The sequence below is a fragment of the Carlito syrichta genome, unplaced genomic scaffold (genome assembly GCF_000164805.1).
Source record: "Carlito syrichta isolate Samal-C Ts95f unplaced genomic scaffold, Tarsius_syrichta-2.0.1 Scaffold313184, whole genome shotgun sequence".
NCBI lineage: Eukaryota > Metazoa > Chordata > Mammalia > Primates > Tarsiidae > Carlito > Carlito syrichta.
The window spans coordinates 514,133-531,335 of NW_007257280.1; the positions used below are offsets into that span (position 1 = coordinate 514,133).

The following is a 17,203-nucleotide window of genomic DNA, read 5'->3' on the forward strand; positions in this document are numbered from 1 at the left end:
GCGGCCACTACACTCCCATCTGGGCGACAGAGTGAGACTCGAACTAAAAAAAAAAAAAAGATAATAATATAAACATATTTTAATAATTGTTAAGATTTATAACTGGGCCTTGAACACTCATAGAATTTCCTAAGGGTCATTTTCCAGAAGCATTTCCATCTTGCCACTTAGATGATCAGTGTCCTGATTTTTTTGTCTATTATTTTATTATAAAGATGTGGGATACAAGTCAGAATTAGGTACACAAGTAATGCATGTGCAGGTGAAGTTTTGGCCTCCAACTGCTCCTCACTTCCCCTGGTTTAGGATCAGGTACCCTTTATGTTGTTATGTGCCACTCCCCTTCCTCCTTCCCTGGCAGTGTCTCTCGATTGCCAATCCCTCCCTTGTTTAGCAAAGAATTCTTTCAGTTTTTGTTTGCCTGGGAATATTTTTATTCCACCATCAGTTTTGAAAGGTAGTTTGGATGGATGTGGAATTCTTAGTTGGTGGTTTTCTTTCGGTTCTCTGAGTATATCATCCCACTGCCTTCCGACTTCCATGATTCTGATGAGATAAGCCATCATATTATCTAGTTTCCCTAGCCCATGTTGAGTTATTTTTCTCTTGCTGCTTTCAAGATTTTCTCTTTTTCCTCATCTTTCAGCAGTTTTACTATAGTTTGTTTGAGTGTAGATCTCTTTGCTTTTATCCCACTTGGAATTCATCGAACTTCTTGTACGTATGGATTAATATTTTCCTCACATTTGGGAAGTTTTTAGTCATTATTTCTTTGAATTTTTTTTTTCTGCTCCATTGTCTATCTCTTCTCTTTTTTGATACTTCCATTATGCATATATTGTTTTGCTTCAAGGTGTCCCATATTTCTGTGAGATTTTGTTTATTTTTTAATTCTATTTTATTGTTTTTTATATTACATACTCTCTATTTATGTTTAAGTTCACTGATTCTTTCTTCTGCCATTTCAGATTTACTGTTGAGCTCCTCTAAGGAAATTTTAAATTTCAGTTACTGTGCTTTTTAACTCTAGAATGTTCATTTGCTGTTTTTTTTTTTTTTTTTTTACAATTTTTATCTCTTTCTTGATATTCTCTATCTGATGAAACATTGTCATCAGATAGCTTCCTTTACTTCTTTAAGCATTGTTTCCTTTTGTTCTTTGAACATATAAGGGAAGAACCCAGAAACATATGGAATGTATTTATTAAAAATTGTGTATTTATTCTTTTTTTTTTTTTTTTTTTTGAGTTGGAGTCTCACTCGGTCACCCAGGCTGGAGTACAGTGGTATGCTCACGGCCACCACAGCCTCGACCTGCTGGGCTCAGGTAACCCTTCCACCTCAGCCTTCCAAGTAGCTGGAACCACAAGCATGCACCACCACACCCGGCTAAGTTTTTGATTTATTGTAAAGACGAGGTCTTGAACCCCTGGACTCAGGCAATCCTCTTGCCTCCACCTTCAAAAGTGCTGGGATTACAGGCATGAGCCACTGTTCCTAACTGTGTGTTTATTCTTACATGTTTAAAATTCGGTCACTTTCAAAGTACTCTCCACTTAATGCAATACGCCTATCAAGATGTTTTTCTCACTGCTCAAAACAGTTTTTGAACTCATCAATTTTGATGCCTTTTAGTGCCTCTGCTGTTTTTTGTTTCATCTCTTCCACATCAGCAAAATATTTCCCTTTGAGGACTTTTTTTCACCTGGGGAAACAAACAAACAAAAAGTCGCTCAGGGTGAGATTGGGTGAATAGGGAGGGTGGGGCACAGAGGTCATGCTGTTTTTGATCCAAAACTGCTGAACACTCAGCACGATGTGGGCAAGTGCACTTGTAAATCACCCATCATGAGATGGGCAGACACATTAAAAGAATCTCCAAAAACAATTTAGTGAAGCCAAATGCAGCCTCTCACATCAATGCCAGTTGGTACGCTGAGCTGAGGAATTTCTAGGACACTTACCTAGCAGGAGAAGCCTGTACTACATGGAACCCACCCTCCAAAAGAAACTTTTTTATCTTTTTTGGGAGGTCTCCCTTATATTTATGGCTACTTTGAAGTCTTCAATAAATCTGACATTTTGTCTCTCTCATAGACAATCTGTTGTCTCTTATTCTGCCCCCCCATCCCCCATGTATGGGTCACAGATTCCTGTTTCTTTGATTGCCACATCATTTTTTGTTGTTGAGAACTAGACATTTTAGGTAATTTTAGGCTTCACAACTATGGATACTGATTCCATTCCCCACTCTTTGAGGCTTGTTTTTGTTTGCTTATTTGTTTATTTAGAAACTTGATTGGACTATTTTAGCAAAGTATATTTTCCCCATAATGTACAACCTCTGTTGTCACTCTTCAGAGGGCACAGCCTTGATCAGGCATGCAGTCACCCTGGAATGACAGTGGTTTTAGTAGGGCTCTGTCTCACTCCCTGATCTTTCTGTTAAGCCCCATTTGGTATCACACTCAGGTGTTAGGCTCTACTAATTTCCCAACTGATTGGCTCCATTTTTTTTTTTTTTTTGCAAGTCCCTGGGGGCGTAAATTGTTCCACCATCTGATACAATTTTTGAGACCAAACTTTGAGGTTTGCTGACTCTTCTGAGCACTTCCTAGCTGTCTCTTTCCCTGGTTCTCTCTGGTGACCAAACTGGCCTACTTTAGCTTGTTGCTCTTAAGAGGAGATACCAGTTTCCTTTCATTTGCTTGCTATCCAAATCTCCAATGCTTTTGCACATGCTCTTCCAAATAAAACAAGTTCCTTTGTGGAGAGCTTTAGAGTTCTCTGTTTTTACGAACTGCCTCTTCCCCTGGGCAAAATTTCACTACTCTGGTGGCCAGGCAGCATAAGTAACCTTTGGTCTCAGCTTGTCTTTACCAGCGTGGAACCTCTGCCCTACCGGTGAGCTGGGTTGAAAGTGATTTGGCCCTAGTATTTTCAACCTGCCAACGTTGGGGTACAGCCTCCAACCTATGTATAAAGGGTAGGTAAAGGGAGCTTTCAATCTTTCAGGCCCACTCCCCAGAAATGTAGCCTTTACACAGAATTACAGGGAATGAGATATGTTGGTGGTTTGTCTCTCCTGGTGAGATAGCATATCCTTTGACTGGGAGCTGAGGAGGGAGGGAGACCTCTCTTCTTGTCAACAATTGCCTTGAGTGGAGTTTCTGTCAAGCTGGACTGGGAGGAAGGGAGAACCAGTCATGGCTCTAATACTACAAACTCTCCCTTACTGAGTTTTGGTAGATTTTCTTACATACATTGTTTTTTCTTTTATCATACTCCATTAGGACAATTTCCAGAGATTTTAAGTAGTTTTTAAAAATGGTTTTCTCCCCCACTCTCCCTTCTCTTTTCCTCTCCCTTTCTCTCTCTCCTCTTTCTGTCTCTCCCTTCTCTCTCCTTTCTCGCTCTCTCTTTCCCTCCCTTCTCTCTGTCTTTCCCTCCCTCCTTCTCTCCCCCACCCTCTCTCACCCTCCCCCACTCTCCCTTCTCAAAAAAAAAAAAAAAAGGTTTCCACCAGTTATGCTTGTTTTACTGGAAAGTAGGTCCAGTGAATATCTCATACCACCATCCCCAAAGTAGAACTCCTCACCATTTTCTTTTAAGTGTTTCTGTGTCTCAGCCTGACCTGAACCTAAACTTTTTTTTAAAGCCACTTTTATATTGTCTCAGTTCACAATTCTACCACACAGAAGCTATGTTACTCAAGATAATTAACTTCACTTTTAAGGCTTAGTGTCCTCAAACCACCCACCTTGCAGGGTTGATATGAGGATTAAACGAAGGAATGTATACATAGTACCCATCACAGAGCACGAGGTAGTTGTCTCCATGTCTCATGTCTACTTTGTTCTTCTTTTACCTACCAACTACTAGTTGCCTTTTAGGGGAAAAAAAGTATAAAAGACTTCAAGCATACAAGAACAGACATAATATAAAGTACACCCACGTACCCACCATTCATCTTAAGAAATGAATTATAGATGCGATTTGAGTCCTGTGTACACTCTCTAATATTTCCTGCTCCTCGTTTCTTTGTCAGAGTGAACCCCAGTTCTAAATTTGTTTTTGTTATTTCCAGGAATGTTTTCATACTTTGCTACATTACATATCTACAATAAAGGGGAAAAAAGTAGTTGAGAGGATCTTTTTCCCTTGATTCATACATAAACGTCCTGTGTGTATGAGGGCAAATTCCTTGACATCAGTAAAATGAGATACTCCTCATGTTAGCTCACTGTTTATATGCGTACATGTCCTTTTCTTTTTGATATGAGAACAGCAATTCTGGATGAATATTGAGAAGAAATGGTTTACCTCAAATGGTAGACTTTCTGTGGTATTTAGAGAAGTTTCTTTTGTAACTTTGTATATTAGAATGTTACTGCACTTACCTATGCCAAGAATTTAATTTAATTTTTTTTGAGTCATAGTCTCACTCTGTCACTCAGACTAGAGTGTAGTGGCACAATCATGGCTCACTGCAGCCTTGAACTCCTAGGCTCAAGTGATCCACCCTCCTCAGCCTTCAAAGTAGCTGGGACTACAGGCATGTGCCACTATGCCAGGCTAATTTTGGTGTTTTTTTTTTTGTAGAAACGAGGACTTGCTATATTGCTCAGGCTGGTCTTGAACTCTGGGGCTCAAGCAATCCTCCTGTCTTGACCTCCCAAAGCTCTGGGATAATAGGTGTGAGCTGCCACACACAGCCATGGATTTAATTTTATAAATAAAATTAAGTAGAGTATTCTTCAAATATTGTAGTTTTAATTTTTTTTAATTGACTTAAAGATTTTCAACTTTTTAATGTGTGTTATAATGCCCTGTTTTCTTGATTTGACTTAGTGGTGGTTTCTGAGAAATTTATATCTCTTGAAATGGTGGAAGACTCACTAGTATGCTCATAGAACTAAGTTTTTGTTTTACTGGTTTATTTACATGTAAGTGATAAAAATTAAATTAAAATACGTTAGGTTATTCAGATGTGCCTCTAATATAATCTCAGCTATTTTATGTGTATCTAATGGTAATTTATGCTGATATATTAAAAGCAAAGCATAATTAAATTGCATTTACAGAAAATTTAGGTTAACATTTTGTTTTAGGTGAAGATTTCAGCTAAAATAGGGACATTGATGGAGTTCTGTTCTTCCTTGCTGAAGCTGTAATATTCAGATGAACTTTTTTCTTTCGGCCTGTAGATGGCAATACCATACCAGAAATACTTATGACACTCGGCCGCGAGAAGGCATCCAGCCTTAAAATTGTATGATTGAATGCAAGTGCCTTGTTAAAAATGCAATAATGGGCCGGGAGCAGTGGCTCAAGCCTGTAATCCCAGCACTTTGGGAGGCTAAGGCAGGAGGGTTGCTTGAGTACAGGAGTTTGAGACCAGCCTGGACAACATAGTGAGACCTCATCTTTACAAAAAAATCAAAAATTGCCAGGTGTGGTAGCACCTACCCTGTAGTCCTAGCTACTTGGGAGACTGAGGCTGGAGGATCGTCTGAGCCCAGGATTTTGGGACTTGGTGAGCCGAGATCATGCCACTGTACTCCAGCCTGAGTGACAAAGCAAGGAGACCCCTACTCAAAAAAAAAAAAAAAGTTGTAATGTATTACCTGAATTTGGATATGTAATCAGACCCCAGTCTTGATGTGTCCCTTTATTTGCATATATTTGAATGGCTGCCCCAGTTGTTTGTTATCCCCTGAACGAGGTCTTTGGGATTTCCCCTTTCTCTCCCCTGCTGGCTTGCTATGGTAGTTCCTGTTTCTAACTGGGAATAACCTCTCCCTTACAAAAATACCCATTTCTCTCCCATGCTTGCTTCTGTGTAGCAACCCATCTTTGCATGAGGGAAAGGGTTAAAGGGAGAGCAGGGAGAGGAGGAGTTGGCACTAAGACAGATCTGGACCTCACTTCCGCCTCTTGTGGTGACTACCACAAACACCACTGTGTACTTTTCCTCTTGTTAGTTCTCTTCACTCTCTGTTTGCCATTGTTGCCAGCAATGAAAACTTTGAGAGAATCCTAAAGTGTTGTGCACTTGCTTTGGGGACAAAGAGCATAGAAAACATTTTGAGTCTAGGTCCTGTTGTGTTTGTGTCTTTGAGGAACCAGGAAAGGGTGCAAGTGAAACTGATCATAAACAAAAAGGGGAGGGGGGGAAGAAGAAGCAGACAGCCTAATCTCTGAAATTGAATACATGAAAAAAGGAAAATAGGGAGCCACTCAATCCAGTGTGAGCACGGCCCCTGGAATTTTCCACTGGTCAGAAGCCTAGATCTTCCAGCTCCTCTTGCCTAACTCCTCCTTTTAGGCCTCAGTGATTCCCATGGAAGGCTAGTGGGGGAGCAAGTGAGGTGGGGAAGTGCAATCTCTGACTCTGTTAGGTAGAGTCGTGATCATTCAAATTAGAAATCTGTACAAAGAGGCAGCACGGTGGCTCATGCCTGTAGTCGCAGATCCTTGGGAGGCTGAGGCAAGAGGATCACTTGAGCTCAGGAGTTTGAGGCTGTAATGAACTGTAATTGTGTCACTGCATCCAACCTAGGCTACAGAGTAAGACCCTGACTCAAAAAAAAAGTCTATACAAAGATTCTGCAGAAATACTATTATGTGAGATAGTTAAGCTCTGAAATTTTCTAGTACATAGTTTTCTCAGCTTTCCAGTTCAACCCAGAATGTGTCAAAGCCCCATTCACCATGCACCCTAATATAAATATATGATGAATTTTTAACAACATTGATGCATTGAGAATGGCTACTACTGCATCATATCACATATGCAGAACATGTTAAGTTTGAAAAGCAAATTTATCCCATTGCCATTTCAAACTAGCTGTACAAAATTAAAAACTGCGTTTTAAATACAGATCATTCTTTGGTATAACAATATATATTTATGTATTATATTTATGTATAATGACATTAATTTTTGTATTACATTTATTTGGCTAAATAAAATGTGTCTTTTAGGATCTATCTCTTATAGATAAACAGGCTTTATAGGACAGTTTTGTTCTTTTTTTGCACCAGCAAAATATTCTTTTCTTCCCAAGAACCAGTGTTTTCATCTAAGATAGTGATCACATGTTATACTGAAAAAAATTTTTTAATTGTTTTACAAATTTAGTGAGCCTAGAAGTTAGAATGCTGCATGGAAAGTAATAACAAAGTACACAGTATTTGCTTTTAATTGCTGTAACTTTTGTATTAATTAGAGTAAAACATCGAAGATGCAGGAAGTCATTTAATCATGGAAAGAGAAAAATAAGACTTGTTTACCACATTGAAAAGAAATCAAGAAAGTGATTTTCTCCAAATTACATTTCTCATCAAATGTACTCTCCAAATCCAAGTTATTTCCCTTAATTATATTTTATATGTGATGAATGTTTAAACTTCTTTATGTACTTTATGTTCTTGGTTGGAAATTAAACATCAACTGAATTTCCATTAAGTTGGAAATCACAAGTACTGGTAATTTTTAAAAGTGTGATTTTAGTGATGTATTCGTCTTGTAATAATAAGAACACATCTATTTACTAAAGTTTACAAGCTACTTTCCTGTGAAGAAGCAGTGTGTTGTCATGAAAAGACCTGAGGCTTTGGCTTCAGACCTGGATATGAACCCTACCTTGGCCACTTACTATCTATTACCCTTCGTGAAACTCAGATTTCTCTTCTATAAAATGGGGAGAACACCTATGTTGAAAATGTTGTTGTCATTAAACAAGAGAAAATGCATGTAAAATTTGTAGCATGAAATACTAGCCTTAAAAATTCCAATATTTCATCTTTGCCATTTTATTAGGAAGTAGATTTTTTTGTTTTTTGTTTTAGTCGGTCTCAATCTGTTGCCCAGGTTGGAATGTAATGGCATGCTCACGGCCACCACAGCCTCGACTGCTGGGCTCAGGTAGTCCGTCCATGTCAGCTTTCCAAGTAGCTGGAACCACAGGCATATGCCACCACGCCCAGCTAATTTTTTGATTTATTGAAGTGAGGGCTCACCAAGTTGCCCAGGCTGGTCTCGAACCCCTGAGCTCAAGCAATCCTCTCACTTGTGCCTCCCAAAGTGCTGGGATTACAGGAATGCGCTACCATGCCCAGCAGGAAGTAGGTTTTACCTCTCTTTTACAGATGAGTTAGTTGAGGTTCAGGCAACTCATCCAGGATCACCAGATCTGTTATCATTACTTCTCTCCCTTTGACTGCTTTTGAAACAAGACTGCAAAAAGGGATAAAATAGTCAGCGATGATTGCAGGATATGACCTCTCAGATGTGATCTAGCTTTGGTTAAGGCAACCATTCATTCCCCACCCTTTGTTCCTCTGACATATGTGTGATACCGCATGACTCAAGGTTGCTGGTGTGTTAGTGAAGCTCCATCCTTTTCTCTCCTGCTAACAAAAGCCCAAGGAGGGAGAGTGTCTGTTATTAATAGGGATAACCTGAAATCTACTCCATTTGTAGCCCCCTAGTACTTTATTACTGATAGCAAGTTTCTGTGAACACACTTCACAACTTTTGCAACACACCACATTTGGGAACCACGGCATAAGATGTGTTACAGGGAGAATAAGTAGGTCACTTTGCAGTACTGGGTTCCTGTTAAAGAGTAGTGAGAAAGGTTGGTGGGGCCAGTAAAAGTCTGAAAAGTTAAGATCTTATAGGCACTCAAAGGTTCTAGAGTAGAAAACAATAGGGTCAGGCCCGGTGGTTCACGTTTGTAATCCAAGCACTTTGAGAGGCCAAGGTAGGAGGAACGCTTGAGCCTAGGAGTTTGAGACCAGCCTAGGCAAAACAGCGAGATGTTGTCTCTACCAAAAATTTTTTAAAAGCCCAGGTGTGATGGCACACACCTGTAGTCCCAGCTACTCGGGAGGCTGACACGGAAGGACTGCCTGAGGCCAGGAAGGAAGGAAGGAAAGAAGGAAGGAAGGAAGGAAGAAGCAATAGGACAAAAGTGGTGATCTGCAGGACCTGGAGAAAGCCTGGAAGCCGAGATACCAGCTAGTCTGTTGAAGAAAGCCAGATGGGGTGAACTGAAGGCCTGAACTAAGGCAGTAGGAGTGGGAATGAAAAGGAATGAATAGATCCAAGAAGCCTTGGACTGACTGGATATGCATGGCCAACCAAGGCGGTAAAGGAACCAAGTTATAAAGCAAAAGTTTCAAAATATGCTCTCAGGCAGCAGCTTCCCTCTCGAATGATATTTTGCTTTCATTTATATTAAAATGGTCTTGTAGCCTCAGGACTTACCACCCCTGTTGGTGGAAAGGAAACAGTCTGGAAGGGTGCTAAAGGTCAGAGAAAGCACCAGCTTAGACGTGCACATTTACATTTACAGAACATAGTCCATAAAATATTAATACTCTTATTTTGAGTTGGAGTCTTACTGTTGTCGCCCAGGCTGGAGTGCAGTGGCACGCTCATGGCCACCACAGCCTCGACCTGCTGGGCTCAGGCAATCCTTCTACCTCAGCCTTTCAAGTAGCTGGAACTACAGACACGCCACCACACCCGACTAGTTTTTGTGATTTATTGTAGAGACGAAGTCTCACCAAGTTGCCCAGGCTGATCTCGAACCCTTGGGCTCAGGCAGTCCTCTCACCTCGGTGTCCCAAAGTGCTGGGATTACAGACTGAGCCACCGCGCCCAGCCAAAATATTAATATGTCTTTCCACCAAGTTGCTGCCTTATGAAAGTGTTTGTGTAACCTGCTGCATGAGTTTTAGATCCTAAGTTAAGTGACTCTGTGGTTAGTCATACAAACATGCCGCTGTCTGAATGTAGGACTTGATTCTGGAACATTATAAGCAGGTGATAAGGAGCATACTAGCCAATAACTAGAATGCTTGAAGTGACTAAGAAAATCTGTTTCTTAAACCTTAGGTTGAGGTCATCTGATATACTGTATGTCTCATGACCATGGGCACTGGCTCCTTAAAAATGGGAATTTTTTTGTTCATTGATGTATTCCCATCAGAGAACAGAGCTTGTTACTTAGTACATGCTCAGTTAGTAGTTGTTAAATGAATAAGTGACACCAGGGATCGTGAGTGTCTGGCTCATCACTGGAGCCCTGGTGTGGGCCACAGTGTTTGCTGATTGCATAGAAAAAGCTGAATAAGGCTTACTGAATTGAGTCGGAATGAACTGAGCAGCATTTGAACTAATGAAACACATTTTAATTTGGTTTTATCTTGTGTGAAATACAGTACAATGCTAGGTTGATAATTCTTTACACGGGATATTCAACAGTAACAAAATGATATTCGTTCTTTTGCTAGTGATGAGCTGGAGCAATTTATGGAAAATCAAGGTGCATCTAGCCCAGGTATACTCATTTTAACAACAAGCCTCAGCAAACCATTCATGCGACTGGAAAAGTATGTTACTCTCTTGCAAGAGCTGGAACGGCATATGGAGGTAAGGGAAGGCGAATTTTTTCAAGCTCATGTGCAAGTATGGTCCTCTGCTCAGGAGAAAGTAGCCAGACTGTCTCCAAACTAATCTTGTAGAGAAATCCAGAAAATGTCTTCATTTCAAAATTTACTTTATCTGACCTTCTCTCTTCTCAGATTTTCCTCTTTTTTTTTCATAATCACATGTACATAGTACGTACTGTATTTTTCTTTTCTTTTTGGAGAGATGGGGTCTCTCTAGATCACTCAGGCTGGTCTCAAACTCCTGGTCTCAAGCCATCCTCTTGCCTCAACCTCCCAAGTAGCTAGAACTGCAGGCATGCACCATCCTTAGTTTTCCTCTTTATACAGCAAAACAAGATCCTCATTCTTTTCTACTAAATATTCAAGATTATGCTCCCTCCACCCTCACTCTTCCAAACCTTGGTCCTGTTGCTTCCCTCAAGTCTGTGCTTATTTATTGACTTGAATTTTCTTTTGCCTGCTCATCTGTGGATGGCGATTCAGTCAAAATCAGACCAAGAAATCTTCTATTGTTCTGGTATATTAACCAACATTATCGTGAGAGCTAAACAAACCAGCTTCACAATGTACAAAGAATGTGTCCACTATAGACAGAACTATTTATCTCTAGAATGCTGCAGTCATGCAGCTCCCTGACTCTGGATTACAATGGAAGATTCTGGTATTCTTTAACAATTAATGAATAGGTATAATATTAGCAGTTTCTCTCTATGCTTCATTGTAGATACATCAGAGTCCCTTCACATTTTTGTTGATAAACTTATAGTTTATTTGCAAAAGTTGCAGCATAGCTACAATCTTTTCTAATTAGTATGATTTTGCAACAAGGCCTTATAATTGAATTTTTTTTCATCAAGAGCTCAAATCCTCTCGTTATTAAAAACCAAGCACCAGGGCCAGCTCCTTGAGCCCTTCTTTTGCAATCGCGATAGTGCAGGGGGATGGAGGTGTGGGTGGGAGAGGAAGGCCCGTTGGGGAAGGCTGCATTTACCCTAGTTGCTCTTCCTGTGTCTGGGGAAAGGTTTTGAGGTCTTAAAGGGCTTGATTATCTTTAAAGAAAAAGGCTGCACTCTGCTGGGCTTGTCAGCGTTTGTAAGGATTGAAAGCATGTGCTCTGAGTGAAACCACATTCTCAGGCTGTTTGACCTGCCTGAAAGCTGGAGGCAGTGAATAAAGCCTGTGGAATGAAATTTCAGTTGGGGCTTGGGAAGGTGTTGACCTCTGGATGCCTTTCCAGAAGCTAAACCAGTTCGCTGAACCGTTTGAGGTTTGCCCCTCCTTGCCTATCACAAAAATCCAGAAACTAGTGGCTTCAATTTCTGTTACTTTTCAATGCTGATGCGCTTAATTTGGGGAGAAAAAAATCTGGATGCTCTTACTGCCTGGATTCTCTCTCTTGGTCTTCCTTGTGGTGGAACCTGTTTCTACTCCTGCCTCAATTTGCTTCTGGTCACAGGTCTTTGGTTACCTTTCATTTCCCACCATCTGATAATAATATACTCCCTTAGTACTAGTTCACCACTGGCTGAGAAAATTTATGTAAACTTTTGATCATTTGGCATGGCTGCTGGCTAAAAGTAGGACAGAACCTGAAATTCTTAGTTTTCAGTTGATTTTGGTAAGTATAAATTTGACAACAAGGAATACAACCTTACTTTTTATGAGCAATGCCATTTTTGGCTTGGATCAGCCCTCTAGCCTGTTCAAGCTTTGTATTTTATCACCTGAGACCGGTTAACCAGGAGAGTTAGTCTTCAAATTACTCCAGCTGAGTTCCAAGGGTTAGGTATACATACACCCCCTAAGGTTGTATATCCCATATATCCCAATGTTAAGCACACATCGTCCTCCAGAAATCTCTACTTTCCTGCATAAACAGTTACGGAGTTGTGGCTCCCTCAGAGTCATTTTTGAACTCACTTTTCAGAGTTACAAGTACATTGGAATTGCAGATCACATGTAATTTCATTAAAAAGAAGCACATGGTATGAAACTTAGAGTCTTATCTCATCTGCCATGCTGCTGTCACTGAAATAAAATGGAGACATTTTAGGAAATGAGATTAGATTTTTTTTTTCTTTAACTACCACTCTGTTTCCACAATCCTCTACCTCCTGTCATCTACCAACAACACGGCCTAACCATGTCCCCCACAATTATTTATTATATTTCTTATTAAATATGTATTATCCAAAGTATAATAGCAAAAAGGAAAATGCTTCAATAACCACACTTACTACGTTGTTACTAAATATATGATATGTAGAAAGCTGTCTTAATTTCTTAATCACCTAATAACTGGAGGTGTTGAGGTTCCAAATGCTCAAATGTTGTTGTTTTTAATCTTTAAGTTAGCATACAGTAAAATGGACATTCTTCTTCATGTGCACACTTCTACAGTTCTATAAATTTTTCACAGGTACAGATTTATTTTACCATCACCACAATTGAGATACAGTACAGTTCCATCACCTCCCCTTCATTCTCTCTTGCTATTCTTTTGTGGCCACACTTCCCACCCCAACCCCTGGCAACTGCTCATCCAGTCTCCTGTAATATTGTTTTCAAATGTATTCCTTTAATAGGATACTCATCCAGATCATCAGGATATTCTGAAAGCAATCGTGGCATTCAAAACTCTCATGGTAGGTGATGTTTTATAATTTTCCCTGTCATATACTTTGTTCCTAAAAGTGATTTGTGTGCGACATTTCTTTCCTTAAGCAAAGGTCTTTAGAATGGAAATGATAAGCTTTCATGACAGTATCGCAGTGATTCTTTCATTTAATTTTGTCCTTCAAAAATCATGCTTACCTATGAAAGGTTGCCAGGCTGAGGGTATAAAGCAATCGCATTGACAGTCTTGGCCACATTAAGCATTGGTGTGTAGGTGGGGGTTTTCTTTTGTCTCTTTGTCTCTACCCCCATTGCTCACCTTATGTCTGTATGACTCGTCATTCACTGATTGGCGTCAATACTGGATTCGACTAGTTATGCCAAAGGTATGCGTTTGTTCTTTGCATATGAAGAAATACTTCATCAAATCTAAAAGGAAAAAAACCACCAGACTACTAAAATACAATTGCTTTATATAGATTGCTATCAAAGGTACCTGTAATCTTGTATCTCCACTGTGATAGTTAAGGTGTCTTTTTGAAGCCACCGATGTAAAACCACTTGATGCCATTTTAGAAGGAAATAAAGGTTTATTTTGGGTGATTGATTAAGTTTAGCTTCATTTCAGACAATTCTGTGCATTTTAAGTGGTTTGGACTAACATTTAGTTATGAGTCCTTGCTGTGAGATTGTGATGCCACACTCACCATCAGCTCATTTTCATTGCTGTTGAAAGATCAGTAACTGATGTGTCCATGGTGAAACAGCAAGTTGAAGGCCAGAGTAAAGTATTAGGTTAAAACTGTTGTTGTTAGTCAAAGAAAGTCCAACATTGGCGGTTTTACATGGCTCAAGCTAGTAGAACAGCCATGCATTTATTATAATTTGTGGCTCTTTTATTTTTTCCTATGTAAAATACCTCTTTGTTTTAAACCCATATTTCTTTCTGATAATGTTGTAAAACTTTCTTTGATAGTCAAGTCTCCATTTAGCTGAAACGGGGAGCAGAGATTTTAAAGAAAACCTACTTCCCCCAAATTATTACATTACATTCATTTGGAAACAGTAACATAACTAACCATGTGCTTATTTTTATATTCAATTTGGAATGCATACTGTTAATTTACTTTAATATAACCTCACACTTTCTGAAGCAGTGATTAAAAATATATACACATAAATATAAATATAGTATTATATGCCACATAGTGTTGTCAAACTGTAAATTGTTTCTTGGTTTGAATTTTCAGTTTGTTATTGAAATTCAATTGTATCTTTTTTTTTTTTCCAATCCTTTTTTTTTCTTTGAGTTGGAGTCTCACTCCATCACCCAGGCTAGAGTGCAGTGGCACACTCACAGTCACCCCAGCATCGACCTGCTGGGCTCTGGTGATCCTTCTGCCTCAGCCTTCCAAGTAGCTGGAGCTACAGGTGCATGCTACCATGCCCGGCTAATTTTTTAATTTATTGTAGGGACGAGGTCTCGCCAAGTTGCCCAGGCAGGTCTCGAACCCGTGGGCTCAGGCAATCCACTCACCTTGGCCTCCTAAAGTGCTGGGATTACAGGCTGAGCCACGGAGCCCAGCCTTTTTCCAACGCTTTTAGGAATAAAAATTAATTTAGCATTTTTTTCATAGCAATCTACTGTTGGTCCCTAAACAAAGTACAACAGTGTCTATGTTTCATTATAAGATCAGTTTTATTCACTGTGGCATAAATAATTTAATTTAATTTTTATTGCTCCTGGAGTCATAGTTTGGATTTTTGTTATTTTTAAGATGTTGCCTTGTTGGAAACTGAACATATATTAGAAAAATACAATTGATTTGTAACTAAAGTCCTATTTGCTCAAAGATAGACAAGGTGGGATGAGCAGAGGCACAAGTCAGAAGACCTGAATCTATCGGGTGCTTTCTTGGCTCTGGTTGACGTGATTTGGCTACTTACCTTTCCATGCTCTTTACAGGGAGGGAGAAATAAGCCCCTTCCAGCATTTTGTCTTGATGTCTTGGCAAAATGACAACTAGCCCTTCTTCATAAGACGTTTGGGGCTCAAGGCTAGAGAATTAGGGTAGCGGATCTTTCTGTCTGTCAGAACAGGTCTGGTCATGGGATTCATGGTGAGGAGTAGGGACTCAGAACCCAAGAGTCAGGAGCCATGTCTTACTTTGATCTTGTTTTAGGTCTGTTTCATAATAATTTGTATTCTACTACATTCTGCTTTGGTTCTGTAGGGGCAGTGCCAAGATCTGAGAAAGAGAAAACAGCTGGAGTTGCAGATACTTTCTGAACCTATTCAGGCATGGGAAGGGGAGGATATTAAAACCTTGGGAAGTGTGATTTTTATGTCACAAGTAATGGTGCAGTATGGAACGTGTGAGGTAAGATGTTTCAAATCTCAGCATCATTTCTTCCATCTTTCATTGTTTGCTTCCTTTATTTGTTTTTCCATTGAGGTCAAGTGCTGGAACCTTCAAATCATAAACTGAGAACCTATTCCTTACCCAACACCCTACCAGGTGCTGTGGGAAATAGGAAGAAAACACAAGCAACGATCCCTGTTTTCAAACAACGCATTACAAACCAATTAAAATACAAGTTGTAACTAGAAACAAACCAAATAGTATCTGATTTCACAATCTCAGCAATAGAGTCCATAGAAATTCAGAGAAGGGAGAGATAGAGAAGAACTTATGGATGATTATAAGACTTGAGGAGTGGCCACAAAAAAGGGGAAGATTGCATAAGGTAAAAGTCATTCTCATCTCAGGAGAGAATAGAAACATGGCTTTTTCCCTGTAAGGAAACAAGCCTGCTGAAAGCAAAGAAAGTGTGTTGGGTGTGGTGAAAGAAAAGGTTGATTGAGTCAGCTAGAGTCAGGTTATGCAGAACCTTGCACATCAGGCAAGAGTGGTTCAGATGGATGCTGCAGGAAATGGAAGAGGAAACAATAAAAGAATCCCGAGTAGTAGAAAAACACTCTGAAAGAAGTGTTTGGCACTTAATCTGACAGCTACATATGTCAGGTGAACTGGAAGGGATGGACCAGAAACAAAAACCAATTGGGATGGAAAGTGAGAAGCACACCCTGACAATGGTGGTGGCAGAAGGAATAGAGCAGAAGGAGCAAACCTGAGACACCTTTAGAAGGGAAAGTCAACAGGAATCGGTGACCCATGAGCTAGAGGGGATAATCAATGTAGTTTTAGACCTGTTACCTTTCAAGTGACTGAAGATATCTGAGTGGAGAGGTCCTGTAGGCAGCTGTTGAGGTAGTATGGTAATGTGGGTGAGAGGTCAGAGTTACAGACAGAGATTTAGATGTCCCTGACAGATGTGCCTTCCTAGGAAGTAAATACCCAGAGAGGAGCACAGAGAGCTGAAGATGGATTATTTCTTTTAGAAAGGGGCTAGGGTAGGGGAGAAAGGTTGATTATGTCACCTGGTTTGATTTATCGGGTGTTAGAATTGTCTCCCTCTCCCAAAACGTCTTTCTACACTCCCTGACAGTCTCTGGCAGAGATTCATTACTTTGGGTTAATAAGCAATCTCATTTAAAATGTAGATACTCTGGGGAAGGTTGATGCAGTGAGTATAACTATTAGTCATTCACATCTTTGGGATAAACTGCTTGGGTGAAAGGAGGAGAAATCAGTGTCAGGAAAAAAAAAAAAGAGGAAAGTAGAAATGAACTGGGTTAGTGTGGTGTCATGGTACTTCCAGGAGGAGCATTTGAAAGTGGTCAGCAAGCTGAGGGCTGCTAGAGGTTCAGAGGGCAGGAAGTGTGAGGACCGAGAGGAAGCCGCTGGATTTTGCCAGAAGGCAGTTACTGATGACTTTGAGAGAGCAGTGAAGATGTAGTTAGGGAGGGATCAATGGGGAGAAAATGAAGGCAGCAAGTAATTTGGCAATAAAATGTCAAGAAATGGGATATTATGTATAGGGAGCCACATGGAGCGAGCTAAGACCTATTAGGGCGGGAGATGTGCATATGTTAAGGGCAAAAGAGATGCCGGGCTCGGTGGCTCAGCCTGTAATCCCGCGCCTTTGGGAGGCTGAGGTGAGTGGATTGCCTGAGCCCGCGGGTTCGAGACCCGCCTGGGCAGCAAGACCTCATCTC

General features: G+C 40.2%; 1 protein-coding gene across 2 annotated transcripts in view; it reads left to right on the top strand.

Moving 5' to 3' along the window:
• Positions 1 to 17,203, top strand: part of ARHGEF6 (Rac/Cdc42 guanine nucleotide exchange factor 6) — a 125,074-nt gene that overhangs the window by 91,532 nt on the left and 16,339 nt on the right. For both annotated transcript variants that reach the window (XM_008070211.2, XM_008070212.2), the window contains 3 exons: positions 10,309 to 10,447; positions 13,053 to 13,112; positions 15,318 to 15,464. In XM_008070211.2, coding sequence (XP_008068402.1) covers positions 10,309 to 10,447; positions 13,053 to 13,112; positions 15,318 to 15,464 — 346 coding nt within the window. The remainder of the gene's footprint in view (positions 1 to 10,308; positions 10,448 to 13,052; positions 13,113 to 15,317; positions 15,465 to 17,203) is intronic.